The 22,491-nt window shown below is 36.1% G+C and overlaps 1 protein-coding gene and 1 pseudogene across 1 annotated transcript; one reads left to right on the forward strand and one right to left on the reverse strand.

Moving 5' to 3' along the window:
- Nucleotides 1-1,214: 1,214 nt before the first annotated feature.
- Nucleotides 1,215-3,314, reverse strand: LOC130746335 (NAC domain-containing protein 43). The gene is made up of 3 exons (XM_057598928.1): nucleotides 2,989-3,314; nucleotides 2,597-2,874; nucleotides 1,215-2,257 (listed from the first exon to the last, which is right to left on the reverse strand). Exons 1-3 carry the CDS (start codon nucleotides 3,173-3,175, stop codon nucleotides 1,439-1,441), a joined length of 1,284 nt encoding a protein of 427 aa, XP_057454911.1. The 5' UTR covers nucleotides 3,176-3,314; the 3' UTR covers nucleotides 1,215-1,438.
- Nucleotides 3,315-9,566: 6,252 nt separating this feature from the next.
- On the forward strand, nucleotides 9,567-12,411 carry LOC130744814 (protein SOSEKI 3-like; annotated as a pseudogene).
- Nucleotides 12,412-22,491: the final 10,080 nt, after the last annotated feature.

The following is a 22,491-nucleotide window of genomic DNA, read 5'->3' on the forward strand; positions in this document are numbered from 1 at the left end:
ATTAGCCGTCACTCTATTTTTATCTCTCTTTCTAGGTCGTTGGATTTGAAAGTGTGTCATGTGTTCAGTTTGTACTCATGCTCCATGCATGTCTCAGCGGAGCCCATAGTAGACTAGAGAGAGTGCTGGTGCAACAGGACAAGCCGAGCCATGTATGGCCTCTGCACCTTCCTCTAACAATCCGACAAACCACGTGACATAAAGACCAAAGTCATATGATAATTAGAAACATGACCTTACTCATCATCATGATTTTACAAGATGAGATAAAGTGATGAGGCCCATGTAATTGCTGTTATAAAAGTGAAGGAAAAAAAAAAAACGAATATATTATCAAAGTCTCCATTCGACACATATGAGATTTCAATTCAACTAGACACCACCAAAAAAATATATGTAAAGGTTAAAAATTGTGAATAATGGTAGACATCGTGATTAAGTAAAGACCCATAGTTGACAATGCCATTCCATCTAATAACTTGAATTACTCCCACACATTTTCTTCTTTTTATCCTCTTTTTGGTTGCATCATGGTATTTCCATAGCCGCAGTTATGAAGTAATTAATCTCATCAAAACACTGTGAATACATTAAATTAGGTAGATTTCTCTTAACAAATTACTCTTATACACAATGTCTAGATGTTAAACTCGACTAAATACTTAAAAGTTAAGCTCAACTACATATCAACTGTGCTGACACTTGTCGTGTCATTTTATCCCTCTAACTACACATTCCCACTAAATAGTAAATACACTAAAGTACTACATGCATATATTGAAGTTATATAATTGACACATTTTAAGGTTGGGTTGTCTAAATGACTCATGATAAAGTTTGGGTTAAATAACACATCATCCAATCACATTGGAGATAAATGCGTTGAAAATAAATTAATAAATAAAATATAGAAATTTCAACTCACTTATCTCCAATGTGATTGGATGATGAGTTATTTAACCCAAACTTTATCATGAGTCATTTAGACAAACAACCCCTTTAAGGTTAGAAAAATGTTAGCTTGACACTTCTTCACCTTCATTTACTGAGAGACAAGAAAGAAAGAAAATGAATTAAAATATATGATACACGATGTAATAGTTAGAAAATGAAAATGAATATATTGAAGTGTGAATATATCATAACTCTTATAAAGGTTATGAACCGACGGACATCATATATAAATTTTTAAAAAAGAGCTTATTAGTGAAGGATTTACAAAAGGAAATAACATTTAAATTTGATCAAAGCTAATTTAAGTAATGTGTATATTGAGAACATGATCACATTTAATGACAACCCCTGATTTGATTAAAAAAAAACTAAGAAACATGATATGTGATCAAAGGCCTAATTATTTCCCTATTTGACAAAGGAACATGGGAGGAGAAAAAGAAGAAGGAGGGATTTGATTTGATTTGGTTTAATTATTATTCCGCTACACTGACGTGTTGGACACGTGGCAGAGCGGCTCAGAGGAAGTGGAACGAGCAAAGTTCCACAGGTCAATCTCGCTGGTGGTGGTGTAGTGATGATCCTGTGCAGGAGTCATGTATGCAGCTGCAGGAACAGGACCAGCCCTGGCAGCATGTGATGATGTTGATGAAGATGATGATGATGATCGGAGAGTGGGGAGTTGCAGATCATGGTGGTCACTGCCAGTGCAGAACACCATGGTGGGATCATTGAAGCATGGCTGGCCATTCAGCTGAGAAGCAACAAGCCTATCCAACGCTGCCCAGTTGGTTAGACCTCCTGATGTTACCACCATTGATGATGGTGATGCCTCCAATGGATGGTGGATTGTGAATGACCCTTCATTATTCTCTGTTGCCATCTCCACCGGAATAACCGGATGGTACCCGTTATTGTTGTTATCATTGTTGTCATTGGTGTCCATGCTTGCGGATTTTGGACTCTCCAAGCTTGGGAGTTTCAAGAACCTGTTGTCATGGTAGCCGCCACCTCCACCACCGCCATTGTTGTCGAAAGGCCTCACAAACCTTCCGTAGTTATTGTAGTTGGCTTGATCGTAGTTGTTCTCTTCCTTGCATGATGATCCCCTTCCCATTTGCTGAAGTATTTGCTCCAGAGCTCCCTCATCACAAGCGTCAAACAAGTGGCTTCTTCTTCCGCCTTCGCCGGAGATGGAGGAGGCCAAGGGGCTGTCTAGGGTTTTCAGATGGTTCTTCTTCTTGAATATCCTGCACACCACCCATCCTTCTTCCTGGCTACCATCTCCAATCACATTAGCCACCTAACAAAAATTATTGCAGAAAAAATGTATCAGAGTCTTTATCATAAAAAGTTTCAGAGTTTGATCTTTCTTCCTGGCTATAGTACATCTTCCATCACATTGACTCTATATTATTCTAATAAAAAAAAGGCTGAGTCCATGCTCCCAGCGGAAGATAGATTGACCCGTTCTTTGTTCATACTTCAAACACAATGAACTCTTGTGTAAAGAAACGTGCTATAATATGATGGTAAAATTATTGAAGTGAACAATATTTGTATGAAAAAATAGCTCTTCTTTAGGTGCTTTCTTTCACTAACAGCTTTAAGGCTCTTTGGATGGTTGATGGATGATACTTACAATATTGGTCTCGTTGCTGGTGTTGTTGTCGTCTAGTCTGTATTCATGCATGATCCAGTCAGATTTTTGGCCATGAGGAGCTCGGCCTTTGTAGAAAACCAGAGTCTTCCTCATTCCAATCCTCTTGCCGTTGCTGTAAATCACCTTGTCACGGCCAGTGGCCTTCCAGAACCCTGCAGCGGTGGCGCGATTGGTGCGTGTTCCGGTCGGATACTTCTTGTCTTTGTGGCTGAAGAAGTACCAGTCATTTTGTGGAGTGGTTCCTATTTTGCATTTCTCTGCACAACATCAAATTAAACCACACTCAACATCATGACATGGTTCATATACACACACCAGAAATAGAAGTAAATGAATACATAAAGATAGCTGGATATAGTTAAATATGTCACCTTGTATGTCCCATGGCTCAAGCTTGTTGAGATCAACATCACGAATGACATCAAGGTCAATCTTCTCATAAGAGACCTTCTTTCTCAAGTAGTACTGCAGAAGCTCCTCTTCTGTTGGGTGAAACCTGAAGCCAGGAGGGACTTGAGATTGTCCATTCACAGAAATACTCATATTGTTTTCCGGCATTCAGGGTGAGTTGGAGAGTGATGATAGCAAGAAGAGAGAAGCTACCTAGTTGTTATCAGAGAGAACACATTCAAAACAGCTACAAGAAAGGAAAAGGAAAGATAATGTGTTGGTCTGTGTACTGCAATATTGAGTATGTAAAAGATCCAAGACTATATATATGTGCAGTGGGACAGAAAGAACCAAGGGATACAGTATCAAACATATAATATAATATTATTTATATGTCAATTACCTAATATATTTGGTTCAACAAATATTATACTAAAGCCACTATAACTAATTAGTGTACTAAAATTCAAACTTTCTGGTCCATTAATTTAATATAAAGTTGAATTTCAGAGCATAATAGCCGAATCTGTCATGAATGCACTGCTTTATACACCCTTACAGCTTAATTGAGACCTTTCTTGACAGATGCGTTACAAATACTACATGTGTTCTTATTTAACTGTATAGAAAGAGAAAAAAAAACACACATTTTAAGGAGCACAATTAATGTTGTTAATTTAAGAAAAATATTACTATTATTTTTTCATATTTTACCTTTTGAAATGTATTTTAATTTTCTTTTATTACTCTCACAATGGCATTATTTGAAAAAAGATCATTTAATATTCTCTTAAATGGCATTATCGTGAACAATTAATAAAGAATGAGAGTAGTATTATAAAACCATTACTAATATGTTATTTAGCCAACTGTTTAAGCTTATGCGATTATTGGTTTATGGTATTATTTTCTAAAAAAATGTGAATAGTAGACAAATAAAAATGGTATTTTATATTTTGTTTGAATGGTTGAAGGGATGACACCAGACACCAATGACCAATTGGGTAAATGGGTTATAATATGATCAAATGTGGATTAATAAAAAAAATGATGAAATGTGGGGTTAGTTTTACTATTCTGGGAGAGAAGTGCCACCTACCAAGAAAGATGGAGAAAGAGAGGTAACTGTTGGTGAAAAAATGTATTGTGGGGGCCACGTGTATGCGGGTATCACTTAGGGACCCCACAAGGGTGGACGTCTTGGAAGAGTAAGGGCGCACGCTCACATCCACAACTACGACCCCTGACCTTAAAATCTCCATGGAAAAGCACCTCTCAAACAACCATGGACCATGGCCAAAATTAACCTCTCTCTCTTTCTCTACATACTATACATACACAGCTCTATCTTTAACTTACTTTTATTAATGACCCCTTTCACTTTCATGTTTGGCTTGGCAACCACCGCAACAAGAATGAGAAAACAAAAAAAGAATAACAGGGTAGGACCCTGTAATTAGATGAAAATAAGAAAAATGTGATGAATAGTACTAGTAACAAGTTGCAAAAAAGTAGAATGATTTATGGTTTTAAGTTTGTAATTAATAATTATCATGTTTAGTTTCATACACACATGGTAATTTTTCCCCTCTTGTAATCTTGTTCACTCTGCTTCTGGCTCTGTTTCTGCATTCTGCAAATTAGTCATATTATACGGATTAAAAAAGAGTATGCAGCACAAACCTCTAAATAGGATTATCGGAGGGTGATTGAGTAATTTTACTTATAGACTACTAAACTTTTTAGTATTACATTAATTATCATTACTGGTGATATATATATATATATAGAACAATTTAAATTTGTTCCGTAATATAATACATATATTACTTAGATAATTTTTCCTATTTAAAAAAAAACAAAGTAGTTTAAAATATCTAAATTTTGGGTCCTAAGTGGATATCTCATGTATGCACCTTGTGGCACAAGACTAATCCTGGATTCCCCGTTCAAATACTAACTTAATCTGATTACTTAGTCCGGATTCAAGTCATAGTTAAATTTCAACATCGAATACACGTAGTCATTGAACTATAATATATTCCTAAGGGAACTTCTTTGTTGAATTTTTACCACATGTTACGTACGTGAGTTACAACCAAACTCTATCATTGTTATTTTACTATCAGCATCAATCGCACTATTACACCACAAATGCATAATATATCATCACCGTTAGTTGACTGTTGCATCAGCAGCCACCCTCCTTTCTTCTTTATCACCCATATACAATAACTGTTCTTTGTATATCACGACTCGAAATCTTTCTACTTGTTTTAGCCAGAGTAGAGTGTAACAAAGCTACCTGTATTCACTCTGATATCTATCTACTAATAGCATGCTTTGGCCAAGTATTGTTGCACCTTTTTCTTTTTCAATTTTAACCTTCACTCGATCGCAAGGACGGATACAGGTTGAAGTATATGAGGGCAAGTGCCCTCACTTGACTTTAGATCAAAAACATTAGAAAAAAAATTAATGTTGTAAAAGTATGTGACCTTTTATGGCCTATTTGGTAAAAAATGTCTTCATTTGTGTCCCACATTTCTAAATGTTCTCACTTGAGTAGTAAAAGTATGTGGTTTTTGATGGTCCATTTGATAAATTCGTACCTCACCTTTTTAGGGAATGTTTTCAAATTTCCTACTGTGATGGAGAAATTCGTACCTCACCTTAACAATGCAAACGCTCTGTCTCTCTTTCTTGGATAGCCCCTACACTTCATTGGCGTCTTGAATGGAACAACCTTTTTAGCCTACAATAGAGCTTTAAACCCGAATGATAATGGCGTGGGAGGGGTGCTTAGAAGCAGTGAAGGCCAAATATTGGACTGTTTCTTGTTGTCGTTGGGGAAGAAGTGGACGTTCGAAGCGGAAGTAGAAGTCAATCTTGACACGTTGAAATTCTGTAAAGAGTTCAACGTCAAAAATCTTATAATTGAGAGCGACTCAACGACGGTGGTGGGTTGGGCAATCAACTTAGCTCCAAGACCATGGAAGCTTATAAATGGATTGAATCTTACTGATATGTTATGTCAAGAGGTGAATTACGTATGCATATTTCATATTTTGAGAGAGGCAAATGTTTTTGCCGATGTTTTGGCAAAACATGGATGTACTCGTGAGAACCCTCTTTGGGCTTTTATTTCATTTTGCCTACTTTGTATCTGGAGTACTATTTTCATCAATAATTTTTTGGTTTTTAAAAGAAAAACCTACAACAAAACTTTTAGGGGTCAACGCTACACGTCACCTCAAGCCCACGACTACAACTACGTGAGCTAGCGGATCCAGGACTTGTGATGGAGCAAGAACTATCACTCTCATTGGACCAGATACTTTACTAACCTTCTCTCCCTTATCTAGGATATGGGCTCATTTCACATCTGACCCATATCAAAAAACATCAATGAGAATGTTTGGCCCTTGCCCTTTTTGTCTATGTGTGTTACGGCGTCGTTGCTAATTCTCAATCAGCATCAAAGATTGGACTCTATTCCTCCTCTACCTATGGCCAAAACTAAAATATTTTCTCAATCGTAACTTGATCAAGAGGAGGCAGAATAAGAGGAATCAGCTTCAATCGGTAAACACGACACGCCAGGTGTCCCGGTGAGTCTCCTTTCCCCAAATAGCTTAGTTGACGATGCGAGATCTTGTCCTGATCCACCTCAACAAGGCCCTTCGCCGATTCTCGGAAGGGCTCATCGTGCGTTTTCAGGAGAAACTTTTGTGGGGTGATTTTTAAATGCTCTGAGGAACAAGCAATTTAGGGGTTCACTAGACAAATTCTTTCTCATAGAACTAGATCATAGTCTTAATGGGGAGAATCTGGGTTTTCAGGAATGTTAGGGGTTTTGGATTCTCAACAAAGATAAGGGTCACTAAAGGGACTAGATTGAATTATTTGCTTTGGGGGGCTTTTTGATAGGTTAGGCTTCCTTTTGATGTTTTGAGTTCTTGTTTATTCCTGAAATTTGTTGTCATTGGTTCATTAGGTTTCTCTGCATATGATTTGGGTTGTTGATGTTGTGGTTGGGGATTTCGAATAGTTTATGGGACTTTGGAAGATTTTTCAAGCAATCTTTTCTCTGCTTGTTTCTTTTCAGACTTCTCCACTCCTGCGCTCTTCTACTTCTTTGAGTCTATGGTTCCTTTTGCTGCCCTATATTTAAGTTTTAAAAACATGTTTCTATTATGTATTTCATCTTTTGGTGGTTTTTGGACTGATCTTATGTGACTTTGTTTGGTTCACTTGGTAGAGCCTTGTCCCCAAGTTAATTATTTATAATATATATTATATTCTTCTTTCTAAAAAAAAGGCTTCCTAAAATATTTTAGAGAGCGTTATGATGGATACTGAGCTTATAAATACAAATATAGTCAATCATTCATTTAAGTATGCATTATTCATTATGCAAAGTTAGAGTTGTTCTTACACACTAAGGTCCTCTCTTTGTTCTCTTACTGATTTGAGCAGCAGAGTGTCTTTTAAAGGTACACCTCCTGGATTGTCAATTGAGCTCTATCATGCCAGCAAAGTCATTCTAGGTAATGCAACACCATCGGCGGAGACAAAAAAATTCATGCAATCTCATTTCTGGAAGAACATATGACGTCATTTGTGGGAGAATTCGAACAGATTTCCAACCTAGAGTGAAGCGCGAAAATTAAAAAGTGATCACGTCATTTGTTGGAAGTGTGTGTACTCATTAATTGCAACGTTCAGAATCCATATTAGCGGAAGGATTTAAAAGATTCCAGAAGTTGAAAGTCTGAACAAAAGACTAAGTAATCCTCACACGATCGGAAATAATAAAAATATATCGTCTCAATTAAGGAAAATTATGAGCAGATAAGACTCAGGAAAGTTCGAAACCAATTATGTAAGAAAATCTAGAAGTTTCTTTAAAATGATAAAATGAAAATTTTCCTCCAAAAAGGGAAAGCAAAATTCAAATAAAATAGGATAAAAAGGGGGAGCATTAAATTTGAGGACACAATCACCACCAAAGACACAATTATTTGGAAATGTATCTTGTCATTATTTAAAACGTTCGGAATTCAGATTGGTCGAGTGAATTCTAAAAACTTTGAAAATTAAAAATCCGAATAAAAGACTAAATGATTTGCAGCCGATCGGAAAGGATCTGTAAGAAATTAAATCTTTTCATCTAAAGGAAACATCGATCAGATACTGTTTGACATAGTTTGATTAGCTTGACATTGCACAAGTTCAATGCCAAGCTGGAGGGCTCTATTTTGGTCGACCTAAAAGGTCCAACAATATCTCATTCAACCCCAAGGTCTAGCAAACACCATAACGGTGGATGAGATGACTTAGTTGAGGAACACATCATTCCAGTTATGGCAAGTGGCGTTCTAACCTACTTATTACACTACTACATAAATGACTTTTCGCCACGCCCCAATTGCCACGGTTATAGGCGGAACCGTGGCTAAAGGTCAGTTGCCACGGTTATACACGGAACCGTGGCAAAATGGGGAAATATTTTATTATTATTTTTAGGAACCGTGGCAATAGGCTATGTTTTTTAGAAACCCCAGCAAATTAACAATCTGGCTCTAGTACTCCAAATTTTTTCCCTCCCCACACGCACTCTCCACCCCAACAGAACCCTAACCCTCAGTTCCCTCTTCTCCTCAGTTAGAAACCCCAGCAAAGACTCACATGAACACGATTTCCCTCTTCTCCTCCGCCTCGACTCAGTTCAAGAACACGTATGAGAACACGATTTCCCTCTCTTCCTCTCCCTCTCATTCTCAATGATCTCCCTCTTGCTTCGTCGTTCACAGTAGCTGCTCGCTGTCAGATACCGTAGCTGTTCAATTTCACAGTAGCTGTTCGTTGTCGTTCGCAGTAGTTGTTCGATTTCTGTCTTCTCCTCCGCCGTCTCCATACTCTTTCACTGTTCTCACTGCAAGTACCATCCACAGGTATCGTTCTCACTCCGTACTCTTTGTTTTGGGTATGTGGTTGTAGGGTTTTAAAATTTTCCTTTGTGGATTGTGGTTTTTGAGGGGTTTGTTTGTTTTTTGTGCAGATGTGATTGATAGACTAAATGCATTGAGAGGTAGAGGCATGGCTTCCTTGTATTCATGGTCTTGTAAGAGGTGAGCAAGTTTTTAACACTTTCTATGTCATTATGTCCTGTTGTTTAATTTGTGTTGAGAAAAAAGAAAGAAAGGGGGAAATCAGGAAACTTGGTGCATGTTTGGATACACAGTAGATTTTCACCTAGGAATGAAGAATTGATTCTATAAGAAGCTAATCCTAGTTGCTTTTGTGGGAGTGCAATTAATTCTGGAAGGTTTTACGAGAATCCAAACATGCTCTTGATAGGCTTCTTCTTTGCCCCTTGATTTCCTTTTGAATAATAATTTAGTAATTACTGCATACAATTTTAATCATTGATATTAGTTTTTCTTGTAATTCAGAAGCTACAAGAGTGGATTTGTGTGGCATGATCTTTCTGAAGATGATTTAATTTTACCAGCCCATGGAAATGAGTATGTCATCAAAGGCTCTGAGCTCTTTGATGAATCCAGTTCAGGTAAAGAAGATATTTTGTTTATTCGTCTTCAAATTATAGTCATTTGGTAGGTTCTGAATGATATAGAATGCGTGTACCCTTAGCCTTTGTGGCTTTTGCTTTGCAGATAATTTCAGTCCCATTAGCAACGTCAAAATGCAGAACGTGAAGCTGCTGCCGGGGCCAGCTTCTTCTAGAAGTCATGATGAAGCCTCTTCCTCATCTAACATGAATGGGAAAGAGACAAGAACCTCCCAAGAGGACGAGCTTTCTCAAGAACCGCATACGGGCTCCTCGGATGTTTCCCCGGAGTCTAGGGATGAAAAGAGCGACTCTCTGAGCTTGGCATTGACACAGTACAAAATTTACAAGACTGATGGATTGGCAGATGCTTCCACTCAAACAGAAGAACAAGTTAGCAGAACCGGAGCTCGGAAAACTTGTACAAGGGGTGTATCAACAGAGGATAGATCATTAGAACCTGAATGCCATGAAATATGTCAAGCTGAAGTTCCAGAAGTGAAAGATAATCCGAAAATGTGCAAGGATACCATTTATCCTTCTCCTTCAACTTCAAGCCCCCTATCTTTTGGGAGTAAGGCTGAAACTTTGGAATCTTTGATTAGAGCTGATGCTAGCAAACTGAGCAGCTTTAGGACCTAGGAAGAGGAGGGCGCTCGGGTGCCGCCAACCAACACGAGGCTGAAGGCCTCAAATTTGCTGATGCAACTGATCTCATGTGGCTTGATATCAGTGAAAAACCACAGTTTTGGCCTTATTCCTTCCTATAAGCATAGGTTTTCTGATTCAAAATTCCCTTCTCCGCTGTTCTCCACTTCTTTTATGTTAGGGGAATTTGATTGCTTAGCAGAGAATCTAAAGCTGATGAATCTTAGGTTGGAAGACAAAGAATACTTTAGTGGGAGCTTAATTGAGACTAAACTGAAGAAAGGAGAGGCACATAAAGTTCTGAAACGTTCTTCTTCCTACAATGATGAAAGGTAAGTCTTGCTTTCAAATATTCTCTTGCAGCATTACAAATTCGCACGTGGAAGAGTTATGCATGCTGGTGTTTTCTTAATTTTGTAAGAAATGGACTAGTCATAATCAAATAGTTATTCAATGTTGAGGAAATAGTATATGGATTGCTTAAGGTCTGATGTAGCAACAGGATTGATATCTAGAATGTAGTAATTCTTTAAGTTTTGAATTGTGAATAATGCCAGATTAGGAAGAAAACCAGTGATTTGTGCAAGTGGTCTATAGGTGATAATGCTAACTGCTTGAATCTGTTCATAGAAGGCTAATTGAGTTTCTCTCAGATCTGAAAATATTTTTCCAGCTTGAGTTATATTCTCCAACATTAAATGAATGATTTCAAAAGGAACATAACATCCACTAAGCTGTGAATTGTTACAAATCAAAGTCCACACATTGACATTTTGCAAATGCTTTCACTATTTCCCCCATATCACTTAGCATTTTTAGGTTTTTATTAAAAGAAATCACTTGAACATCTTCTGTCCCTCTGATCATGGTTAAAAAGCCTATGTTTTTGTATTTCTTTTGTCAATGGGCTGTTAAAGCTAACAGAAATTCATGAAATATAAGTACTTTCACATGCTTGTTTATATGTTTATTTCTTAAAGGTTACAAAGAATTGCTGTTTTGTGAACATAACATGCTGATTAAAAAAAAGAATACTTGAAATATCTAATATCAGACCACCTCCCTTTTCTCAACAAAAGGTAAAGTAAAGGACAAAAAGTGGTGGAGTGATAATCTGAAAAATAATAAATAGAGGCACATATATCATATGTTATTATGAGCATCATTTCTGTTTTATTTCTTTCTTTTAATATGAGCTCTTTACATGGAGGCTAATCTATATAACATGCCACTGGGGTCAATGATTAATGTGGTTGGCTTTTTGGATTCATGATTTACAGTTTTGTCTTTGGTTATGATTGGATTCTGAATGGAACATGATAGTTATTATTACATTACATCCTAGCCAATGTGTCATCTATAACATAACCAATGCACAAATGTGCAGGACATATAAAGACCAGAAACCACAAGAAGACAAAGAGGAAACATCCTCAGGACATTCAAAATGCATTCCACGATCAATCAAGGCTTCATTGACCAAGCATCCACGAAGCGAATCCATGAAATCCCCCATTTCTGATGGGCCAAGAAACTCATCGGACAGATTTGATGGATCAGGCATATCCTCAGTAACATCTAACGGTAGCAGCAAAAGAATCTCCGAACCTTCATCAGGGAAGAAGCAGTCAAAGAGGATAGATTCGTTTAGGGAAGAAGAGGTGATCAAAATAGAAGAAAGTTAAGTATTGACTCTATCTTTTCCCTTCTAAGATTCTTAATTTTACTTTTACCATCATTTTGCAGTACTTCTCTGATTGTCAATTTGGCTTCTACGATGAGTATCAACTAAATGAAATTAAAGAAGAGTGGGCTACTTATGTGTTAAAGAATTTTGCCTAGTGTAGACTGCCAAGCTTTGGTGATTTCAAGTAGTGGCCGGGGGTTTGTCAAGCTGCTGTTTTTTCATCAATAAAAGAGGCTGATGATGAGTCAACCTCATTGCTGTTTGTTGTTGTTCCAGCTGCATGTTTTGTCATTATTAATTCATGCTTTTAACTGATGTAGCTTATTTGGTTTAAGTTCTTGAGAGAGTGTGTTCTCAACAACAATTAGTATTTTTAGACAAATTTGTTAAGTGACATGGGTTTTAGTATTGTTTTGTTGTTGGCACATTTGAGTAATTATCTTCTAGAATATGTTAATGTTATTCTGAACATGAGATTTTATGTAATTTATTTCTTAAAAAATGTACTGCAATTTATGCATAGAACAGGTCAAATAAAAAAAAAATCTGGATGTTGCAATTTCCCAGACCAGGTGAACCACATATTGCCACGGTTATAACTGTGGCAATAGAGTCTACATATTGCCACGGTTAGGCACTGGACCGTGGCAATAAGGTCTCTATTGCCACGGTTAAGCGCGTAGGCGTGGCCATATGTGTACCCTATTGCCACGGTTACACTTGATGACCTGTGGCAATAGGCTAACCAATTGACACGGTTCAACCTTGAACCGTGGCAATAGAGCAATTGCCACGCTCGCTATCGTCACGGTTAAACCGTGGCTAAAGGGCGTGCGGAACCGTGGCAAAAAGCCTTTTCTGTAGTAGTGTTAACAACCAAGTGAGAGGCCCAGAGGCAATCAAGATCTCGGAAAACCTCCTTAAAAATTTCCTAAATACTTCAAGTTATTGCTGGGGTGTATACCACGCGAGCAGATAAATAAATGTGTATGTGTTTATTTATGTACGATTTACTCATTATGAAAACTTAATTTCTTCTTAAACTCTTAGATCCGCTCTTTACTCTCTTATTACTTACTTGAGCATCAGAGCCTCTTTTTGCAGGTACACCCCTACCATGTCAACGCAGCTCTGATGTGCCCGCAAAGCCATTATAGGTCATGCATCATGTTATTAATAATAATAATAATAATTATTATTATTATATAAAAATATTAATGTGCACTTACCAATAATTTAAGCTTTTGGAATAGTTTGTTCATTAACATGGTATCAGAGCTCTGTGACCAAGCAGTCTAAAGTTCAATCTTTGTCAGCCTCAATTTTCCTAATAAAAAAATTAAACACATAGTAGGTGAGTGTGTGCATTCTCCACGCATTTCAAGCCTAAACGATCACGTCCAAAGGATATCTTACGTGTTAAACTTTTGGAACAGTCCGTTTTTTACCGGACCACTACTAAAGACGAAGGGATTCAGACGATCTTCAGAAGAACAATTTCAAAATCTAACGCATTTGATAACGAAAGCAATACATATGATCTGAGTCATAATGAGTAGCTGATGAGTATTAAGTAATGACGATGATCAATCTGCTTGTTCTTCCGATGATATTTCAACATAACTTGATAACAACTAATCAATATTGATTAATAAATTGTGTAGCCTTGCTGAAAATTGTGAATTTTTAATGATTGCTTATGGTAGATAGTTTCATTTGCAACAGAAGTTGATCTTATTGTTGACAGGATATCCTATTCATATCCATTTTTGGCAAAAAGTTTGTGAAATAATGATAAGAAATCAAACCCCTTCATTCAGTAATTAAAGTTTTCCTTTTCTATCTTCCTAGAGTTCTCTTGCTTTATTTCAAAAGACCTAATAATTGACCTTTTTATTTTCGAGAGATGTTCTAAATCACAATCTTTTAAGTAAATATTACATGAGCTTCTTTTTTTCTTTCTGAAATCCACTCTATTTGTGAAGAGTGGTCTTGTGTATAGATAAAGAATCGTAATTCATTCGCATATCCATTTCTTTCTCTCTTTTAAAAATTTCATTCCCAAATGATTAAATTAGAGTTCTTTGATTGCTACAATTAATTATTTTGATATACTAAATCATAGTTTTTTTCCCTTTCTGAACATGGTTAATTGAAGAATGACATGTAGATAATGTTTCATAATCGAATCATCAAATAGGATAGCATAGAATAAAACAGAATATAGTAGAATGGCACAAGATAATGCTTTATATATTGTGTTTGATAACTCTAGATCATAAAACATAATCATTGCATGTTTAATATTGATTTCGCATAAATAATAACTTAATAATATATATAGATGTATGTATATTTTTATTTTGAAAGATAAAATATATAGATATATAGAATGTTGAGATACAACCTCGCTCAACAAGTATATAAAAACATGCCAATAAAAACATATCCACAACAGTCAAGAACCCAAAAACACCTCGTTGGAAACACTGCAAGCATAACACCGACAAAAAAACATACCAAAACAAGAAGCAACTACAATCCTATGCCTCAACAACGAAAAAAAAACCGACGAGATCAACCAAAACGGGATCCAACACCATCGGCGTAGTACGAACTAAGGTGACAGGGAGCAACTAAAAATCTAAGAGAAGAAATGCCAAACCAAGGAGCAGTGCGTAGCGAGGACGAGAGAGAGGCAGAGAAAAAGAGGAGCTACGAAGAATCAGGAACAACCCAGAAACGGTAAACTATGGCGCCAAGCAAGAGACAAACAACCCAGAAACGGTAAACTATGGCGCCACAGGCTCAATAGCGGATTGGGACTACCTTGCATCACCTAACCATGAGCTTTAAGAGAAGAAAAGAGCACATCTGAAACCAAACGAACAAACGCAAAAACACAAGGAGTCTCCAACCCTACGTGATCTAGCGAATCTGACACCCACTCCACGGATCTACCCTGCCTGATCACCAAGGCTACGAAATAACCTCTGCCCCTAAGAAGTGGTATGGAGTAGGAAGACCATCCAGGTTCCACCCACAAACCCCATGCAACCCACACTGCCAAGACGCAGAAAACGTGCGTACAACGAAGGAAGGAACAAGACCACCCCATATGATCCCAACCACCATTGAACGGAGAAGCGATGCCGACCACATATGTCGTTATCACTAAAAAAATGTCGACCACCACATCCTTTTTTACTCCTCTACCTCCGGCCGTCCTCGCCAAAGACATATCGACCACCACATCTTAACTACTTATACAATAGAAAATTTACTTACTTGTTAAAATGATGCTCATAAAAAAAATAAAAAAAACTTGTTAAAATGATATTGCATCATATAGTAGTGGAGTGCCTTTATTTAGATAGCGTAAAATAAATGGAGTGCCTTTAATTAGATAGATGAAATCAAGTAGTAGTGTTATAATTGCAGGATTGAGTTTGCTTCTTCTAGCCGATGTCTTAGGCATCTCCTCTTTGAGGCCTTAGTTCGGGTTCTTTACCCATTTTTTCTTTTTCTTTATGAGCTGTACCAAAAAAAAAAGAAGTAATAGTGTTATAATATAATGGTTGATATTTATTTCTCAAGTAATTGAGTATCTTGAACTGTAAATGGTTCTAATTATGCCTCCATACTCCTATACAAGGACACGTTATGCACTAGTTGTAATTCACTTTCTTAAAAACGTCATCAATTGTGAAAGAAATGCATTTAGTTAGGAAAAGTCCACAGGTCACAGCACTAATCATTTTCATCCTTCTCTAAATTCCCTCACCCTAATCATTGATTTTAGCTGATAGACATGGAGCAACCACTTTTAGTTACTAACCGGCACTTACACATATTCTGGTCATGATATTTTATGTCTATGTCTTTTTACATTTTCTTCTGTGTATATTTTTTTGCTTTCTTTTATGCATCAATAGACTTTTATATATGCACTAATTTAATAATATTGGTGCCTATAAAAAAACCTAATATAATATGGAGTATTTTATTTGCTAGTTATCATGGGAATTCTTTTTTTTGAACTCAATCATGGGCATTCTATTTCTTGGAAACTTAACTTGATATAACGGAAAAAAAGAGAGCATATAGATCGAACTGACGCCATAAGTACAACATGGTAAATAATCAAATGTTGACTATAGTCGTTGAAGTTATGAGCATTAAGAATTTAACGGGCTAAAAAGCATTTTTGGCCCCTGATATTTCAAGTTTGTGCAAATTCTGCCCCAATCTATTTTTGTCTATGTTTCTACCCCTCATGTTTTTAAACAGTTCACTGTATACACCTCCGTCAGGGGTAGACGATGTACTGTTTGAAAACATAAGGGGTAGACGATGCACTGTTTGAAAACATGAGGGGTAGAAACATCGACAAAAATAGAGTAGAGGTAGAATTTGCACAAACTTGAAACATCATGGGCCAAAAGTGCTTTTTAGCCAATTTAATATGCAATTAACCTTATCTTTTTCTTAGTCCATCTAATGGCAATTTTTTTAACCATGTACGTATTTTTTTTTAAATAAAAGAATTCATTGAAAGATAATGATCGATAGTACAAATATCACATAATAATGTGAGCAAAAGTCTCCTAAATGCTACAAAGCAAACCTAAAAACGAGTTCTTCCCATAAAATATTACAATGCAACACACTAACATAGAGCCGCAACCATAAGGGTCTAACCCCTAATCAAGCATTAAATGACCAACGAGAGGAGACATATGACGGGGACCTAGATGCAATGAGAGAAAGCCTCGCAAACCCAACAATAATAGAATCTCATCTCGGCATTAGGGGACACGAATTATCAGAAGACATCGACCAAAGGCAAACAAAACCGAACCATACTCCCATAACCACCAATGACAAGCCCAGAACACACCAAAAAACCCCGAACAAGAGCTAGTTCCCAAAACATAGCAAAGAACCACCAATGCAAAGGGATCATCATCATAGTCATTCAAACACTGGCTCTACAACCTGGCACAAGAACACCTCGGCACAAACAAAGCATCGATGCATATCGGCAGAGAAGGAGAGATTGGCAAGAGTCCTCTTTAAATAACACTTTCTCACTCTCCCTCGCACGCAGTAGAAAATCCCAACATGTTCTTTGACAAATCTAGATAAGAAAAGGGAAATGAAAGAAAGCTTTTTCCAGAGAATTGAAATAGACTCAAATCATACCCCAACAACTATGCTGCCACCAAGACTCATTATTCATTTGTTGGGACCAGTCAGTAGAATGAAGCTCCTCAAATAGTTCCTCAGTTGCTGGACCTTGCTCAAACGTGCCACTATTAGATGAATCAATCCCCGTGTTCAGAAATTGATCAGCAGTTGCTCCCTCCAACTCATTCTCACTAAATAAATTCTTTTGAACAGGCACAACAAATGCCTGGTTGCTATCAACGTCGTCATCGACATTGATTCCATTAATATTAGTTTCCTTGAATAAGTCATCCTGCCGTGGGCGAGGAACAAAAAAGAGAATATTACCCCTTTGCCAGTCATGACGTATCATCTTTGCGGCAGTCATCAGGACATGCTCACCTCCCTTCAAAAATTCTTCACAAATACAACGGGGTGGTGTGCTATCTCAGATCTTGATACCGTGCATTCTTTGACAAATCCAAAGAGTACAAAACCAAAGTGTTTTCCCTATTCGTTGTGTTTTATCAGCATGAATTCAATAAAAAACATGAGACAAAAGCCAAAACTAGAGGCGGCGAGTCCTCTTCTAGCATGACGAAACAAATACACATAAATGGACAATTTTTCTTTGTTGGAATCTGAAAGCATTCATTGATAATAGAAACTCATGAGAACAACCTCCTCTACTCTCAAGTATGTAGAAATATGGGTGACTTATCAATTACAATTCCCATAGAATGTTTTGCATATTACACTCTCTTGTACAATAAAATCAACAAAGCAATTTGCTTCTCAAAATTTATATATGAACTACATCTAAACAATTTGTCTCCTTCCTAAGATAATCAATAAGATTCAACTCATTTAAGAGTTTAATGGTGGATTGCCAACTAATGGCCAATGTGAAATCACTATCAATGAATTTTTTGAAAACTGAATAATTGATTGAATAGAAGAATGAATCAGTTTGTAACCGTTTCATTTTATAGTAGGAATCAATTATTACGTGACAATTATTATGAGAAATTGTTATCAAATAAAATAAATAACGCAGGAACTTTAAATTATTGAGAAAATTTGCATAAAGTTAATAAAATTGTTTTCGTGTTTATAAGTACTGATTTTAGTATAATATTTTTCATGTTTATAACTACACTTTTTAAACCGTTGAAAAAAAATATATTATACTTGTCCACGATAAATGAAACCTCTTATATAAATTTGTCAAATTACATTACAGAAACATGAATCCAACTAGTAATTCGAGTTTGAATTACGTAGTATAATACTACCTCCGGTCCTATTTATAAGTATGAAAGAGAATAAAATTTTTGGTCTTTTTTATAAGAACCAAATGAAAGTTTGAGTTATATTAATTTTTTTTTTCCATAATGCCCTTATTAATTCTAACTTGTTAAATGTGTCTCATTAATTATTTTCTCTCTTTCCCACTTTCCAACACTAATAACAAAGGGTAATTTTGGAAGTTTATTTTGATTCAAGACATATTTAATGCATTTTATCTAATTTAACTACATTTCTTAAATTATGTGAATTTTTTATTATTATTTATAAATATGACCGTATGTAGTATAATTATTACATTAAAAAAAAATCCACTAGGCACTAGCTATGATCAGCTGCATAACAACAATATGTATGACAGATTACCAATATTCATAGAACCTGGAATTTCTCTGCATTAATCGGTAGCTAGCTAGGAATAAAATTCAATTTCTAGAGCTACTGCTCCCTTATGTAATGATATTTTAATGCTTTCACGAAATCCATGTGTTTGTACTTTTTAGTTCTTTTCATTTGATCAGCACACATTTATGTAGCATAATATCTTTTCGATGACTTAAAGTCTATTTTGTTTTCTTTTGCGCAATAGGACCAAGAAACCATTATAATGTTTAAGAATATAGCGGACCATATTTTAATTAGGTGGTGTCTGAAACTCTTTTATTTAATTTATAAGATTGAAATCAATCAATTTTCGGAAAAGTTGTCAACCTATAATTTTACCTTTCCTCGTTCATTATTTAAAAATTACAAAGAAGGGGACATCATTGATCTCTCCGACAACCTAGAAGTTGAAACTAGACGACAAAAACAACAACTTGAAGTTGTTACTGTACCGATATGCGTAAATCATAAGTGGCTATTTCTACTTAATAATATATTTTATCATTGATAGTTATGAAATTAATCTCTTTAAAATTTAAAAGTCATATTAATTGATAGGTCTCATGCCAACAAATGAATTTTCATACGCGTGAGGAATTAAACTCTCAACTAAATATTAGTTTAAGACTCTATCTATCTACCAAATGTGATGAACTTTATTTAGTATAACTATTTGTGATACTATCATTTTGAAGAAGAATATACCAGTCATGCCGCCAGCACTAATTGCACTTTCGACTCTGAAAAAAAATTATTACTACAATTGACAAAATGAAACCTTTGTTGTTAGGGTTGTTAGTAATGTGACACAGTGCCCAAATGACAGGGAAAGAATCAGAGAGAGAGATCGTGAGTTTGTTAGAGTTTAATTCTTTCACATTATCATATAATGCACCTAAACAGCTAGAATTGAATAGGCTTCACTAAAGCGAATTAAACATTAACATCCCAAAAAATATTAAAATATCAAAGTCACCTTAATTATTTGCATTTTCAATATAATTCTAGTGGCAAGTTCGAAATATATTTATATATATATATATATATATATATATATATATATATATATAATTCTAGTGGCGAGTATTATATTAGCTATCTTTGTTCTGGAATTTACTGGCGTTTGGTGGGAAATAGTTCTATAAAATAAAGGAGAATTTGATTTGATCTTTTTTTTAAAATAAAAGTCATAGTACTATTTATCTCTAGCATTAATGAAATGAGGAAAATTAGTCTCACAATTCTATTTGTGACGATTAAACTGCCACTAAAATCTAAATCATTTGTGGCGGTTACAAATAGCTGCTAATTATACAAAAAACCGTCAAAAACTATAATAGATATTAACTTCACATATTTCAACAATGTAAAGAAATCAGGAAAATTAATCTCTCAGTTCATTTTGTGGCGATTAAACTACTACTAAAATCTAAATCATTTGTGGTGGTTAAAAATAACTGTTAATACATAAAAAACCGTCACAAAAAATACGACATGACTTAAACTAACTTCACTTATTACAATAATGTAAGAGATTAAAAGCTATGCAACTTTTTTAGTTGGACCAGATCCAATTCTTTCCTATTTTTCGGGGACTAAAAACATATTTGCCCTCTATAATTAAAAACTGAAAACGATTTCCTTTATATAGTGATAAAAACCCAGCTCATGTATGGTGTGTGTGTGTGTGTATAGTGATTTCTGCAAATATATATGGTCAATTGGGTAGTAGGGGAATGGGTGGTAGCTTGGTGTATATATTTTGCATGGGAAGCAACGTTTCATATTGGTGCTTCTTTTATGGTTGTTCAAGGTGAGACGTCAACATATATGTAGTCACAGAGAGCTAGGTTCGTTTTAGAACTAGTGTTGAACACAGATTGCATACTATGTATGGCTGTGTTGACGCACAAGTGGAAAATCGCCCAGACTGCGTATATCCCACTATCCCTGACTATAGAATATGCACTTACCTTAAATCTATATTTTTGGAATAGAATATATTATTGCCTCAAATATATACTTTCCTAGCTTTCAAAGAATATATTATTACCTTAAATATATACTTATATAATACTTTTTGTTTGTGCATTAAATACTGAATTTGAAGGTTGACTTTAACTTTTGCATTCCTCTTATTAGTGTTTAGGGTACTTTTTGACACTTAACAAAGTTATGATCAAAAATAAGGATTGTGGTTTTGAATGAATGTGTACCTGAGAATAGTCAATCTTTGACATATTTTTATAGATGAGTTTGTTTATTTATAAGGTAACACTATCTTATTACTTAACATCATTTGTCTTTTTTTTCTTGTTGCAAAGGAAAGAAAAACATCATTTGGTCATTACATGGATCAAAAACCATAATTTTTTATTTAGTCTATTTTGTTTTATAAACAAAATTTAGTTGATCAATATAACAATTCAACAAGAAAACCAAGAATCGTATTAGACAAGAATATGTATTCAATTAGTAACTAGAAAGAAAAAAAAATTAAATTTTGCATCTACAAAATTATTCATTTTAACTTTTTTTTTGACATTTTCCTCCACTTTCCCTTTTTTCTTACATATTTTTTAGCTACTTACTTGATGTTGTTTTTCTTGGGTGAAAACTACTTACTTGGGTTAAGAAAACGTATTTAGGAGAAAAGAGTTGATGGATTCCAAAAAAGATCCAGAGCCTTTTGCCAAAGGCTTCACCCAGTTGCCGGACCCAAGGATCAACAAGATGGCCCATACATTTTATCAGCTTCTTAAAACCCAAACGAAAATGATATAGGTAGTGTTTGACCCGATTTATTTTTTACTTTTAAGTTACTTTTAAGAAAAGTTTGGTCAAACGTATTTGATATAAGCTCTTAAAAAATAAGCTAAACAAGCTACTTATATTTTTACAAAGAAAATATAAAAAAGTGACTTTTAAGTAAAAAGTTAAATAAGAGAGTTTTTTTCAAGTAAGTTGTAGAGACATCACCTCTACCCTCCACCACCACCACTTTTACCATCACCTCCACCATCGTCGCCACCACCACCACCACCTCCACTATTACTGCCACCCTCCACCACCACAACAACCTCTACCATCACCTCCACCACCACCATTGTTGCAACCTCACGACCACTGCCACCACCCCCATTGCCACTACCACGAACCACATTTATTGCACCACCACCACCCCTACTGTTACCGCCAACCTCCCCTCTACCACCATCACCACCTCTACCATCACTTCCACCACAACTGTTCACCACCTCCACCAACACCATTGTCACCTCTTCATTTCCACCACCACTGCTACTGTCACCCTTTACCACCACCACCATCACCTCCACCACTATAGTTCACCACCACCATTGCCACCGCCACGACTACCATCACCACCACCTCCATTGCACCACCACCATCACGTCCATTGCAACCACCACCCTCCACCTTCCACCACCACCACCTTTACCATCACTCCACCACGTACAACCGTTCACCGCCACCATCATTGCTACCGCCACTATCATTGTCGCCTCCGAAACCACCACCATTGCCATTGCCGCCAACTCTTCCTTCATAACCCTCACCATCACCACCACCACCACTCCCACCACCGGTAACAACCACCGCCACCGCAACCACTGTCAATAGGTAACACCAACCTCCAGCACCAGTGCTACCTGACCCTCCACCATCATGTCGCTTCAACCACCAAGTGTTGTG

The sequence above is a fragment of the Lotus japonicus genome, chromosome 3, assembly GCF_012489685.1.
Source record: "Lotus japonicus ecotype B-129 chromosome 3, LjGifu_v1.2".
Lineage (NCBI taxonomy): Eukaryota > Viridiplantae > Streptophyta > Magnoliopsida > Fabales > Fabaceae > Lotus > Lotus japonicus.